This window comes from Anarrhichthys ocellatus, unplaced genomic scaffold, assembly GCF_004355925.1.
Source record: "Anarrhichthys ocellatus isolate YVR2014 unplaced genomic scaffold, GSC_Weel_1.0 scaffold80, whole genome shotgun sequence".
NCBI lineage: Eukaryota > Metazoa > Chordata > Actinopteri > Perciformes > Anarhichadidae > Anarrhichthys > Anarrhichthys ocellatus.
The window spans coordinates 1,299,205-1,313,387 of record NW_022280110.1 but is presented as its reverse complement, the minus strand read 5'-3'; the positions used below and the strand labels follow the sequence as shown (position 1 = coordinate 1,313,387).

General features: G+C 43.1%; 1 protein-coding gene across 1 annotated transcript in view; it reads left to right on the top strand.

Annotated features, from left to right (window-relative positions):
• LOC116398245 (transmembrane protein 189) overlaps nt 1–14,183 on the top strand; it is a 28,914-nt gene that overhangs the window by 10,845 nt on the left and 3,886 nt on the right. Inside the window, exons 2-5 of the mRNA XM_031874374.1 lie at nt 2,152–2,271; nt 2,546–2,637; nt 8,904–9,048; nt 13,045–13,257. Coding sequence (XP_031730234.1) covers nt 2,152–2,271; nt 2,546–2,637; nt 8,904–9,048; nt 13,045–13,257 — 570 coding nt within the window. The remainder of the gene's footprint in view (nt 1–2,151; nt 2,272–2,545; nt 2,638–8,903; nt 9,049–13,044; nt 13,258–14,183) is intronic.

Below are 14,183 nucleotides of genomic sequence, written 5' to 3'. Positions count from 1 at the left end.
TGTGTGTGTGTGTGTGTGTGTGTGTGTGTGTGTGTGTGTGTGTGTGGTTGTGCGTGCACGTGACTTGGGACAGAGTGTTGAAAATGGTGTCACATGAAGCTCGGAGACAACAGAGCCAATTGCGCTCCACTTAACCTCAATACGGACTTCAGGCTGTTTGGACTAAAAACACAATAGCTGGACTACGTGACGTGAACGCATTAAGTCATTTCAGTGGACAAATGTGAGAAAAGCCCTTTGTGTGACTTGCATTTCTCTGACTGGAGCTTCAAACTAATGACGAATAACTGACGTGTTTCATTGTCAGGTGTCTTTGGAAATGAAGTTCTCCTTTTTGAGTCGCCGCAGCTCAAAGTGAGGTCATTTTCCAGGAGTGCTGCCTACTAACTTGCTCTTTCAGTGTGCCACAGTCAAACGTCTAATTGCCTTAGTCAGAAGTTGACTTTTGAATTTGCCTCAAAGCCTCTTTTGGCCATAAAATGACGCAGCATATCGCTGGCTGTACGAGCAGGGTCCTCATTAAATGAATTGGTTTAATATGCCCTGGGATACGGTTGGGAACTTTGGCATTAAGGTAATGAACAATAAATCAATGTATTATTTTGTCTTAGGGCGCCTCCTCGCAGCATCTCTACAGACGATAAACTGCTCAGACTCTGCAGTACTAACCAAAGCTCCTATCTTGTTACTCTGTCTGAGGAGCAGAGATACTGCTCATTACATGGGTTCCCTCCTCCACATACGATGTCGTCAGTGTTTCCATATAGTCTGTTGTGTTGTGAGTCAGAATCGCTTCCTAAAAACACGTTCCACGTCCGACTACAATGAAGAGCTGAGACAACGGAGCTTTACGAAAGTCAAACTCATCGAGGAGCTGAACTTCGGTCCACACTTGAATGAGCCATCTGCCTCTTCACTTTGATACCATCTATTTTTAGAGGGTGAAGGGTCACATTTGATGATCCTTAAAATATCCATAATCCCATATTTTAAATCTCCCATGACCACTTCAATCCTTACCTTATGAGGGGCTGATAGCATATTCATAGTCGCACAGGTCTATAGGCACACACACTCACAGGCCTGTGTGCTTTATTAAAAAAAAAACCCTGTCATGAATATCTTATAGGCTGCTAATGCTGTGCGATACGTCAGGATCTGAAGACATTAAAGTTTTAAAAGCACATTTGACTGGCAAAGAAAGAACGATTAGGACAAAGGGGGTGATGGGAGACAAAGAACAAAAGGAAGCGACTTAGAAATAGAACAGCGGTAGTTTTGTATTTTTACTTTCTATAGTTCGTTTCTGCAAGTGGGTGAGATATTCTGTTCAACTTCCTGCAGGTAAGGAAAGTAAATACAGGGAAAGTAAAACACCTTGCAGTAGGATATGGTGCTCTGCCATGTTAGAGGAATGGTGTGTGTGTGTGTGTGTGTGTGTGTGTGTGTGTGTGTGTGTGTGTGTGTGTTCAATAATTCAGCGTGTCTAATCTTCGGGGTAGTGTGGCTGAAGGATTGTCAGTTTGACCCTCCCTTCTCTCTCTCATAATATTGCTGATCTGCGAGTTTAGAGTACGAGTAGTTCTGCTCCCACGTCCTCTGTCCTTTAGTTAATACTGCTGACCTTTGAGTTTGGCCTTGTCTCTGCAGAGGCCAACCTCCCACCTGAAACAGCCCGAGTGTGTGTGTGTGTGTGTGTGTGTGTGTGTGTGTGTGTGTGTCCATGTGGGCTTGGTGCTGCGTCAGCGTTGGTGTTTCACATATGAGAGGTCGTGACCCCGCAGCCTGGAGTACACTTGTCTTCATCTGACTGATTACATATTAACACCCTGGACACACACACACACACACACACAGTCACTGTTGGGCGAATGGTCCTTTGACCCTCGGTAAGGAGTGAGTTGTTCTCCCAGTGGCTGCTGGGACCTCAACCAGTTCATGAATACGATACAGCTGAGCCGAACACCCTCACCTTCTTAGCGTCTCCACGCTCCGCTTCAGCCTCCTCTCCTCCATAATCAAAGCACAACACCCAACAATGAAATAAGTGAAATGATGCTGAGATACATAAAATGCTTTCTAGTTGGGAAGTTGTATGCATGTAAAATAAATGAATGTGTTTTTCTTGTTCTTTGTGTTGCCCTTGGTCAGGTAAGCGGCTCCAGGAGTGGGTGTGTGTGATTCTGTGCCTCTTCCTCTTCATCATCAACTTGTCCTTCCTCCTCCTGCACTTCTCCACCGCTCATGTCTACAAGATCATCCCCGGCATCGGTGAGCTGGCAGCCCAAAAAATACTGTAAAGATAGCGCTTTAAAACGACCACTGTTACCGCTTCACATTTATTTACAGAGGTATTTTCTTTAGTTTTAAACATGTTGAAAATATTTCTTTCTAGATAGCCAGTACAGTCCCAAATCATTGTTCCAGTCCACGTGATTCTTTTGTAACACGTTTGTGAAATTGTGTTTTGGTGTTTGCTTGCATATCTAATAACAACATATGTTATTCCTCTCTTCATGTGTCTCTTTCTGTGGTCGTGCGCCAGTCCTAGGAATAGTGACAGCAGACTTTGCATCAGGGATGGTACACTGGGGGGCGGATACCTGGGGATCTGTGGACATCCCTGTTTTTGGAAAGGTGAGCACACACATATATATATATATATATATATATATATATACACACACACACATACACTCAGCCTGACTGTCCAGGCTGCATTAAACAGCTTCTAGTCATTTGCCATCAATGATCTACTGTACAAAGTAAAGCCTCATGTTCCTCTCTTTCCCCTGAAATCATTAATATTACGCCACAGCTGAACTGGCACGTTGATAACAGCCCTAGAAACGAGGTTCACATTTTGGGCCAGTGTAACAATTGCTGTTGTGTTTGTTGCTACATTTCCATTCGTCCTCCTTGGGTCGGTTTTATTTCGACAAATACATCCTGGTCAATTACAGCCAATGAATTCAGCTGCAGTAATTGCATGTTGTGCAACAACTACTTATTTTGCTGCCTAAATGAAAGCTTTTCAATACATTTTTAGTCTTATAAACCATGTGTCATGCAAATTGCACGCATAGTATGTGTGTATAGGCGTGTATGAAGATGGATGCATGTACACCTAATTCTCACATTAGAACACATCGCCTACGTTAATGCACACACACACACACACGTTTTGGCCCTTTTCCCACAGCCAATTAAAGTAAAGGTCATCCTCATTTCAGCCAATTAAAATCAGTGTGATCAGGTGCAGCTCGCAGATTGGTTCATGTGAACTCTGTCTTGATTGATGGTATGCGAGTTCACCGTGTGCGTATTTCAACTTGTATTTCTTACATTTATGAAATATTCATTCAATTCAATTCAATTCAATTTATTTTTGTATAGCCCAAAATCACAAATTACAAATTTGCCTCAGAAGGCTTTACAATATGTACATATTTGACATCCTCTTGTCCCAGGACCCTCCCATCGGAACAGGAAAAACTCCCCCAAAAAACCCCTTGAACGGGGAGAAAAGAGGATGAGACATGTGGGAGAGCAATAGAGGAGGGATCCCTCTCCCAGGATGGACAGAAGTGCAATAGATGTCATGTGTAGAACAGGATAGTGAATTACAAGACATTCAATGTAATTACAGCACATTCAATGTATGACAGAACCATGGCAGGAGGCAAGACCTGGTCCAGGTATAACCCGGATACACAGGAACCTGTGAGGCGAGAAAGAACAGAGACTCTGGTAAAGAAGCAGGTCAATAATGTGCATTAATGGTATGGGTAATATGAAATAGTAATGCGAGTAATAATAAAAGTGATATTAGCAGTTGGAGTCAGCAGGGCCATGGTAGGAGGGGGGACCAGGGTCCAGATGAAACCATGCTCCATGGAAACCTGTGAGGAGAGAAAGCACAAGGACTCCGGGGAAGAGACAAAATCAGTACTGTGCATTAATGGTATCGGTAACAATGTTAATAATGAAGATCGTAGTAGGTGTCAGCAGGGCCATGGATGGTTGAAGGACCAGTGTCCAGATAAAACTGTGGTCATGGGAACCTGTAAGGTGAGAAAGCACAAATACTCCGGGGAAGAAGTAAAGTTAGTAATGAGCATTAATGGGACATCAATGCATACAGACAGAGGTGAAGAAGAGGAGGAGAGAGGTGCTCAGTGTATCCTAAGGAAGTCCCCCTGTAGTTTTTGCCTATACCAGTTTGTCTAAGGGCTGGTCCAAGGCAAGCCAGAGCCAGCCCTAATTATAAGCACTATCAAAAAGGTAAGTCTTAAGCCTACTCTTAAATGTGGCGAGTGTGTCTGCCCCCCGGACTAAAACATTGATGATTAATCAGTGTAAAAGTTTGAGCGTGTGTCTTGAGAGCTGAAGCGTCCTAATTATAACAACAGTCATCATTTATGCTGAAGCCATGTGTTAACATTATTCACTGTTTCATTAAAATGGATGCGATCTGTTGCATGAACCGCATACTACTGACATTTATATTATTTCATATTTTACAAAAATGGCACAACGAACCTCAAATCGCAAAACGTTACAAAATTGCGATTTTGTAGGATATGTATTAGTTTGTGATGCTACAGGGACTTCCTGTTTGAGTTGATTGCTTTTGGCTGTCTGTGCTACAACCCATTTACCCTTTACTAATATTTAAGTCTTTATTTGCTCAGACATTTACTATGTTTTTTTATGGTGCAACCCACTTAAATAGATCACTTGTAGTTTTCTAAGAACTTAGAAAAGACTACAAAGAAACGTAATAATGGATTTATGAGCAGCTGGTGCAACCCAGTCCTGACGAGTGCTCTGCTGTAATTTGACACTGGTGGAAAATGTGACGGAAGCGGCTGAAGCATGATCTTATAAATGAAAGAATACCACAGATTTGTTTATAAATTTGTAAAAGAAGGTTCGACACATTCATAAATACTGCAGTCAGTGATGAACCTCATTTCCACGAGTCCATCCTTCAGTAATATTAATAGACTGTATATGTATGTATCTGGAGCATAATCTAACACCCATTGTTTTTATTCTTTCACCGCAAACACGACCCTTGAATGACAAATTCTGATCAATTCAAATGATTTCATTCTTTTTGACTTGATTTTGATGGAGCTTTACGGTGATATTTCATGCCAAGCTGTTAATCCTGTCATCATATCTATAATCAACTCTAAATCTTATGTATTTTGCTTGTTTTGTTGCCAGATTTTGTTCCCTAGATAACAACACATTTTATTTTACACGCATTGAACCCTTAGTAGAACTCTAAACAATGATTTTCCAATCCCAGTTTTACTGTTTTTTTGTTTACTGGAGGTACTCGGTGGTTTTGATGTTTATTTGTTGTGTGGCATTCATTGCGGTTTGGGGTAGTTACTGGGACCAAAGGCACTGCGGCAGCCACAGATTTGCATGGTGTGTCGGACACCGTAGGAGACTTCTAATAAAGACTTTAACTGGAAGAGAAGAATGGACCTTTGCGGAGAACAGAGGGACGGCAATAGGCTGGTGGAAAATAAAATATGTGTGCGAGTGTGTCTTTGCGTGCGTGTGTATTTTGAGACTGAGAATAAAGCAGGCGTGCGCTCCCCAGTTAAGGTTAGTTTGAATATCAAAGAGGAGCATGATGGAGAACACCTGAGGCTAACAGTGGTTGCAGCTACAAACATAGAAGACACAATTGATGGCAGTGTCGCTCTTTGTTACTTGTTTGTTCTGTCGTTTCATTGTTTACTGTGGATGTATGTACATTGTGTATACATGCGTCTGTTCTCTCTCTGTTCCCTATTCCCTATTTGTTGAGACCTCTTTGAAGAAGTTGCTCAGATTGTACTACAGACGACATGTAGAGCCATTACTGCAGACACAACCCACCTCGTCTGCACATATAGACTCCTGCCCTCCATAACTTCACCATAAGGGGATACCTAACAGTCATAAGAGTCGGCTGTCACAGTATCATAAATAATATTTCCAGCAGTGGAGGCCACAGAGCAGTAACAGCTGCCACTGGAAACTGCATTTTCTATCCGTCAAAGTCATCGGCCCAGTATACTGTATGGCCAGTACGGTCTCCAGGATCCGGGGGAAGCTTTTGCCAACAAGGTCACAGAAGGGACATTTAATCTGTTCCATTTGTCCCGAGCATTGGCACATAGAAGAGTTTAGACGGAAACATGAAATGAAAATAAAAAGAATTGCAGAACCAAACAAAACGCTCATGGGGACAAATGTCTAAATACCTCCTGAATATATTTGTACGAAGGTAGTTAACCGAAACATGCACTGATTCACTTTTTCATATTCAGAGATGCAGAGAAAATGTTGCTAATAGTTTAGCCTTCTGCTCCGTGAGCTAGCCTAGTATGAAGTGAGTGACTAGTACTCACACAGGTTACTGTATCGATGGGGGTGGTTTGAAAAGTGAATGACTAGCACTCGTACAGCTTGCTGTGTGAATCGCCAGAGAATGTTTGGCATTTTGCTCGACAAATAACTAAAACTATCAATTATCAAAATATTTGCAAGTATTGTTTTTCTTCTTCTATCATCTATCATTCTCTAAAATTATAGGATTTCTGTCTCTTTAAACTACTCTGGTGTGTAAAAGGGAAAAAAACAGTTATTTTTATTATAATAGTTATTAGTGAAAAGCACAATATTCACAAAATGCCATTTTTGTGACCAACATCAACATCCCTTAATTGGAAGGTGACGTTGCTCTACCTCCAAGTTATCCTGTACGTAAAGCTCTCCCACACTGCACAATGCTAACGCTCTTCATCCAGAACTGTACAACAATGATTGGCTTTGATTTAAATCCATAAAAGCCTTTTTCCCTCCCCGGTGCTGAAACTGCAGCACTTTCTTAAAAAGTGCCCTACGTTCTCCCAGTGGTGTTTAGAACTGTTCCTTCACGAAGCTTTGGGACGCGCTGTGTTTTATTTGTCGTCGTCATGTCGTTGAGCTTTAATTGACTCAACAAGGATTTAGCAGTCCTCTAATGACACCACTTTGAGGACAAAGTCACGCTCATTAGCTCCCAATGATGCTCGATTCACGGGGAAATTTGCCAGATGTGCTTACAGTTGAGGGATACAGGTTTGAAGATCCTCCCTTTCTATCTGTGTCTCTTCTGCAGTGTTTTAAAAGCAGCACTACCTTCCTCCTTATGTCCTTTTTGATACATCTCTAACAAACATGTCCTCTGTGATGCTACTCTCTAATGAGGATGAGAGCATTGAAGTAGATGTAATTGAATGATTTAAATCAGTCCCCTATTAAAAAACCAGGAGGAAAAAAAAGCATAGATGGAAATATGTGTTAAAAAAAGAAACCAACAAAAAGAGAGATGAAAACACACTAAAAAGGTCAGAAGAACACAAAAAAAAAGGGGGTGGAAGGGCGTGTCCGTCCAACCAGTGGGACAGTGCTGGTTGCCGCGGCGATGGGCGATGTGAGCTGGTGATTAACGGACGTCGTGCGAGGCGGGCCGTTAAACGGTGTGGGATTAGAGCACACGCAGCGACCGGTGGCCTGCCGTTAACTGGGAGCGCTGATGCCGCCCTGCTCTGCACGACCTCCGTGGCTTAGCCGGGCTTTCATCTGGCTGAGGGCTGCGGCAAGAGGAGGGGGGGGGTGGAGAGGACAGGTGGGGGAGAGGCAGATGAGAACAGAGATGGGTACATAATTGTGAAGATACCAACAGATAGTTTCTGTGTTTGCAGTCACACCTACCGACGATTCCTCGCTGATAGGCGCGTGTGATTGGCTCGAACAGCTAACACGACAATAATGAGTTCTCATGCTGATGCTTCCGCGGCTACACGCAGACACACATGCACACTGTGGAAATACAGATGCAAACCTACCTTTTTTTGCCTTGTACCACAGAGGGAAATAAATTACCTTTATCCTGTATGTGTGTGTGTGGGTGCGTGTGTCTCTTTTTGTCCTCTTTTGTGCTTCTGAGATTCAGATTCAGTCTTTCATTTGAGACCCCCATGCTCTCACAGACAGGTGTCTGCCGCTGCGCAGGGCAGGTGGGGTTTGCGAGGCGTGTTGGTGTGTGTTTGAAGCTCACATTTTGTGTGGCGTCCATGGGTCATTTATGTGTATGGGTGTTTTTGCGCGGGCTGACTGCTGTTCTACGGTTTATTAGGATGCTGGATATGAGCTTTGGGGTTGTGGAGGCTGCTGGGCACCGCTGAGTCGTTTGTGTCGAGTGTGTGTGCATGCGTGCGTGCGTGCGTGCGTGCGTGCGTGTGCATTTGATCTGCATTCGCTTAAAGACTGTAGATAATGTTTTCCAGTGTTTGTTTTGTCTTCTGATTTAAAGTGAATGTAAATTAAGTTGATACATCTCATCACTTCGAGTCAGAGAAAACTGGACGTTCATGTGTTTTTAATTGAGAGGACAGGAAGTCAGAATCTGGGCAGAATGTTCTGCTTGCTATTCATTTAAAGGATTGGCCTTAAAGTTTAAATTCCTTCTCGGTTGATTTCAATAGAATTTCTAAAAGTATAAGATGCCTTTTCTGGTGTAGAATGAGTTCAAAATAAAAGAGAAGATGAGGTGTTGTTTCAGTATTAATACAGCTCTGTGTTTTGTTTTCCAGCCTTTAGACTGCATAGAGAAACAATAGATTCATTGAATTAACAATTAACACGTTATTATTGAATGCAGGAGCGACATTTCAGCAAACTCAATTCGAACTGCTGTGGCTCGAAAAATGAGCTCATCCTCGGTGAATGAGGATCCCTCTAAATTTAAATCGATCGCATTAAGGCTGCTTGAGACGCCGGAGGGAATTACAGAAAGTGTTATTTTCTTAATGTTCAGCAATAATCTCTCTCTCTCTCTCCTTCTGCAGGCATTTATTCGTCCATTCAGGGAGCACCACATTGATCCAACCGCCATCACGCGCCACGACTTCATTGAAACCAATGGCGACAACTGTATGATCCCCGTCCTGCCGCTGGCTCACATGGCCTACAAGTTCCTCACATACACACCAGGTAGCATACGCACACAACACTCTGCCCTACTGGCTGCGTAGCACAGAACTAGTTCATCGCATATATGTGCTTTTTGTGTATCCTGTGTGAAACATTTTCTCATTCACGCTGCTGTCACCTGCGAGTTAGAAGCTTGGGGGTTGTAACACCTGCAGGGGTTCAAGCTCTCCATCAAGGTCTCACCTTATCTGCTACAAAGCAGTGGGAATCGCAAGTGCAGCAGCATGGATGAGATCCCTCACCGGCTTCTTCTCCCATAAAACACTGCTAGCGTACCTGCAGCCACACTGCATAAAGCTGTCATGTGACTGTAAGGACTTTAGAAGGTCGGCTTTACAGTGTCTAACAAAGCGTAGCAGTGACTTAGTGTTGCAGGATGTGTGTCCACTGGATGTGGGAAAGCATTGGGGCAGTTTTGCGGGTAATCATGTGCGCTGACCTTACGAGTGCAGGGCGGGAGGGGCGGGACTGGAAGAGGAGGATCAGCAGGAGAAACGGAGCAACCTGTTATTGAGGAGGGGACATCTCCACCCGTCATGTCCGCACTTCAACTTGAGCAGAAAGGTCACTGATGGGTGGAGACGAGGGGAGTTGACATCGGTTAGCTGAGGTCTAATGGGGCTGAGCTGTTCACCAGCAATCCTTCATGTGCTTTGTCAGCTGTTGTGAATAAATCAATGCAAATAGGCCACCATCTTCCCACTTTAAATACTAGACTAGAGAAAGAGTTATCTCTTATAATTTGACATGTTTTGTGTCATAGTTTTGCTCACCTGTTCCATCAAACCCGTTTATCGCATGTCTTCCAGACATTTGGTTTGCAGTGATGCCTTCCAACAAGAATGTCCTGCTGTACTTGGGCAGCACTCTGTAGAGAAGTCGTAGAAGAGATGTTCAATGACGTGAGGGAATTCTGATAGAAACGGAAAGAGTGAAAGGGATTTTTACACATCAAGGAAGGGACAGAATAGGACAAAAGGGGAGACTTTGGGGGGTGAGGTGAGGGAGAGAAGATTAGAGGGGAGAGAGCAGTAGTGAGGTTCACCTGCAGGTGACATCCACACCTGTCATGTCACACGCAGCGGGTGGTGAAGAGGTCACGAGACGGAGACGGGGAGCGACGAGGTGACATCCACACTTGTCATGTCCAAGGCCTTAAGAGGTCACCGCTAAGAGTTTAAGACAGAGGGTGAGAGTGCAAGGAGAAGAGAGGGAAGCGAGAGAGCGTGGGGTGGGGGGGGTTGGGGTGACGGAGGGTCATGTAGCGGTGAGATGACATCTACACCTGTCATGTCAAGCTCCTCGCTGTGTCAAGCGGTCACCAGACAAAGACAAGAGACGGAGGTGGACGGCGAAAAGCTGAAAGCCGCGAGGCGACATCTCCAGCTGTCATGTCTGCACTTCAGCTGGGGTCAAGAGATCGCTGTTTAAACCAAAGAGAGGGAAGGAGGGATGGAGGCGGACAGAGAGAGGACAGCTGTAAGTCATAGCGACAGAAGGACTCGAGTGAATAACAAGAGTTAGCCGCGTGACAGAAGAGCTGGAGACTTCTGAATCCAAATTCTCTTCAAACAGCAACTGTAGCTGCGTTTCAGGCTGTTTTCATGCATAGTGTTTTGAATATTGTTGCACTCGGCCACTCCTTTGTATGAGTCCTGACATGTTTGTCACCTGTCAGCTCACATCAACACGGAATACGAACATTGACTTCCCTGAAAGCAGTCGCTACTTCAAGTACTCTTTCTATAGCTTTGGGGCTAATTCTGCTTTTATGAAATGTAATTATATACTAAAGCCCAGCTGACGAAGATGCTCTTAGTTACATTTTTGCAACGTTTGAAAAGAAAAATATCATCATTTTGGGTTGTTTAATCTATAACAGTGCATCATATTTCATAAGTCCTCGTATGTTTGGTTTGGAAAATCTTAATTAAACGTACTGGAGTGAAATGTACAAAGATTTCCAGTGAAATGTAGTGGAATAAAAGTATAAAGTAGCATGAAATTGAAATAATCAATAACGTACAAGTACTTCAAATGTTTGGTTACATTCCACCACTCTAAATAATATGCATATGTCAGCAAAATAAAAACATGTCCTCCTTGTTCAGATTTACAGTTTATTTTAGTGTGTAGATATGTTCCACTGGACAAACTAAATAAATAAAGTCTGTGTTTAAATAATATTCATGTGTTTCTTCTGCTGCTGATTTGTTCTCAGTGAAAGCCTTCATAAACAAGGAAAGGGATTACGGCTCTTGAACTGCTGGAAATGTGACTGGAAGCAGATCATAAAACAGGGATGTTCCTATCTGAAATATTTATTCATTTTATCTGTAAACTACCACGTACACTATGAAGCAGAAATGTAACCATTTTAAGTACTGTACCACAAACGCATAGTAAAAAAACAAGACAAGTTGCAGACAGTAGTACGTCACACACGCAGCAACAAATGTAATGAGTCATCAAAAGTAGAGAAAATCAGGTATCACAATATTTTTGGCCAAATACCTCGATATAAACACGGCGACGATATTTCAGGGTTGACCATTGGTGCTTTTTCAAAATATTCACACACAGAGTTTTGGTAAATGATCTTCATTAATGTGGGTATAATGACTAAATGGGTAAAGTCAGATAAAAGGACAGCTAGAACAGTCTGGTATCACATCACTGTGATGTAGCCTTTAAAACCATGAAAAGACAACACTTATGCCTTATTATGATAGCATTATATCCAAAACCTAAGACTGGGTTTAATAGTTTGTAACAGAGAAAGTAGTGAAAGAAATTGGGAGAACAAGTCGTGTAAAATTAAGAAGAGGTGAACAAAATGGGCTATATTACAATATAACAAGAGTTAATATAGTCAAGACTTTCATCCTATCTAAGATATCTCGTGTCATATCACGATATTGATATAAATATTACTGATATATTGTCCAGCCCTATTAAATAGGCACGGTCACTATTTCAGAATTCATGGCCTTTTACACGAACATTTAGAACAAAAACATTAATTTTCTTCTTTTGTTCACAAAATCTCATTCCTCTCATTCCCTGTCAAACCGTTAACATTGAATTAAAGATTCTCCGTTAGTCCCTCCCCTTTGCCCAATGACATTAATCTACCTTTCCTTCAGCTTGTTTACACATTTGAATCCAGTTGTCAACAATTGTGTAAAGTCCTGGACCAGGTTTCCTTTTTTTTTTTTTTTTTTTATAAAATTCTTCACATCAAGAGATTCACTCCAAATGTTTTTTCAGCGTGACTGTCTGTCTATTCCCCGGCCTCCATCTGAACTCCAACTACACCTTCATCTAAATATCACATAACACCACGGCACACATTCTGTCCAGTCCCAGGGCGCCTCTGTAGGGATGATGTGTAGCTCCTTTAGAGCGGGAGAGCGGGATTGCAGAAGTTGTTTAAATATTAAAAGGTGAGGGGGGGGGGGTTATGATTCATAGTTCCATTTGAACATCAGTGGGACTTTTACTTGCTCGATAAAGAACAGACAGAGTGTGGAGACTGATTTATTTTTGTGATGGCACTCAAGGCATAGCGGGGCTGAAGTGTCTCGCCCCAGACTAACTGCCTTAAATCCTCCTCTTGATACCTGCGGTGCTGAGGCGATAGCACTGTGATTAAAAAAAAACAGTCAAGTACATTGATATCAGACGACTGATCTCCATTCGGCCTCTCTGATTCTGGAAGACATCTTGACAGTCACTGTTATTTTACATCTCGGACTATTTTACCCTCTTGTCCTCATCCTACGTCTTTGTCCTCTCCTCGGCCACTGATCCCCGTTGCTCCTCCTCCTCCTCGGTCTCTCCATCTCTCCCAGGCTCCCTCCAGCATCCTCTCTGTGGGAGTACTACGCCTTCATGTCTTCATTTCACTAAACAGTTCGATCAATTATTCTATTAACTTCACTCTCTTTTCTTCCTCTGTGTGTAAATGTCCGGCTGTCTCCTGTCCCCTTTCAGAGGCCGTGGCGGCGTCCTATCCTTGGGACTGCTACGTCTTCGCCCTGGCGGTCTTCGTGACTCTGACCAATCAGATTCATAAGTGGAGCCACTCCTACTTCGGCCTCCCGCGCTGGGTCACGCTGCTCCAGGACTGGCATCTGGTGTTGCCACGGAAGCATCACCGCATCCACCACGTGTCTCCGCACGAGACGTATTACTGCATCACTACAGGTCAGAGCTGCTGTGATCATCATGATAACGGCCACTTCTATTGGATAAATATCTATAGAGCTGGTGTTTAACTACAGCACAGGAACAATGGCCGCGGCTGGACTCCAACCAGAGATTTATTAATAATATTACCGTTTTTCATTTTGATCAGACTAAATAAACCAGGATCAAACCCTACCAATGACTGTGAAAAAAGGATCATTTTAACTTGATAACAACATGTTAGACTGGATTAGTTAAGCCACGTTTAAAGGACAGAACCAAGGTTATCTTAAGGTCAAACAGGTCAAAAACATTCGAAGAAAAAAACAACCAAAAAAAGTTATTTCTTTTAATTTTGCTTCCATCACAGCATCAAGGCCCTGAAGGACAGAATGTGTGTGATGTGCATTTTGATGACTTATTTGTTCATTTTATTTATCAGTGTGTATTTTGTGGGCGTCCATTTTGGATCGGCATAATTGAAGCTGATGACTCAGAATAATTTCACTTACAATTCTCTGCAGATTGAGACAAAATGGCGTCCGTGTCTGTCTGTCTGTCTGTCTGTCCGTCTGTCGGCTTCGTATAAATAACTAAAAGAAAATGTTCTGTTTTGCGTGCGCGCGTGTCTTCAGAGACACGAGGCCTCCGTAATAGATCCACATTCAGTATTCTGTGTGCATCTGGGTGAGAGGGAGGGAGAGCGAAGAGGGAGGATACACAGGGGGGACTCAGCCTGTACGTCACCCTGCGCCCCTGCGGACGACAGATGTGTGTGTGAGCAAGTTGAGTTGGGGTGTCACAGGGAAAGTGTGTGTTTGCGAAGCGCACACATCTGCATAGTGGAGCATCTGTGTGTGTGTGTACAAGTCTCTTTGACCTCCTCGGTTTCTAACCTGTGTGTGTGTGTGTGTGTGTGTGTGTGTGTGTGTGTGTGTGTGTGT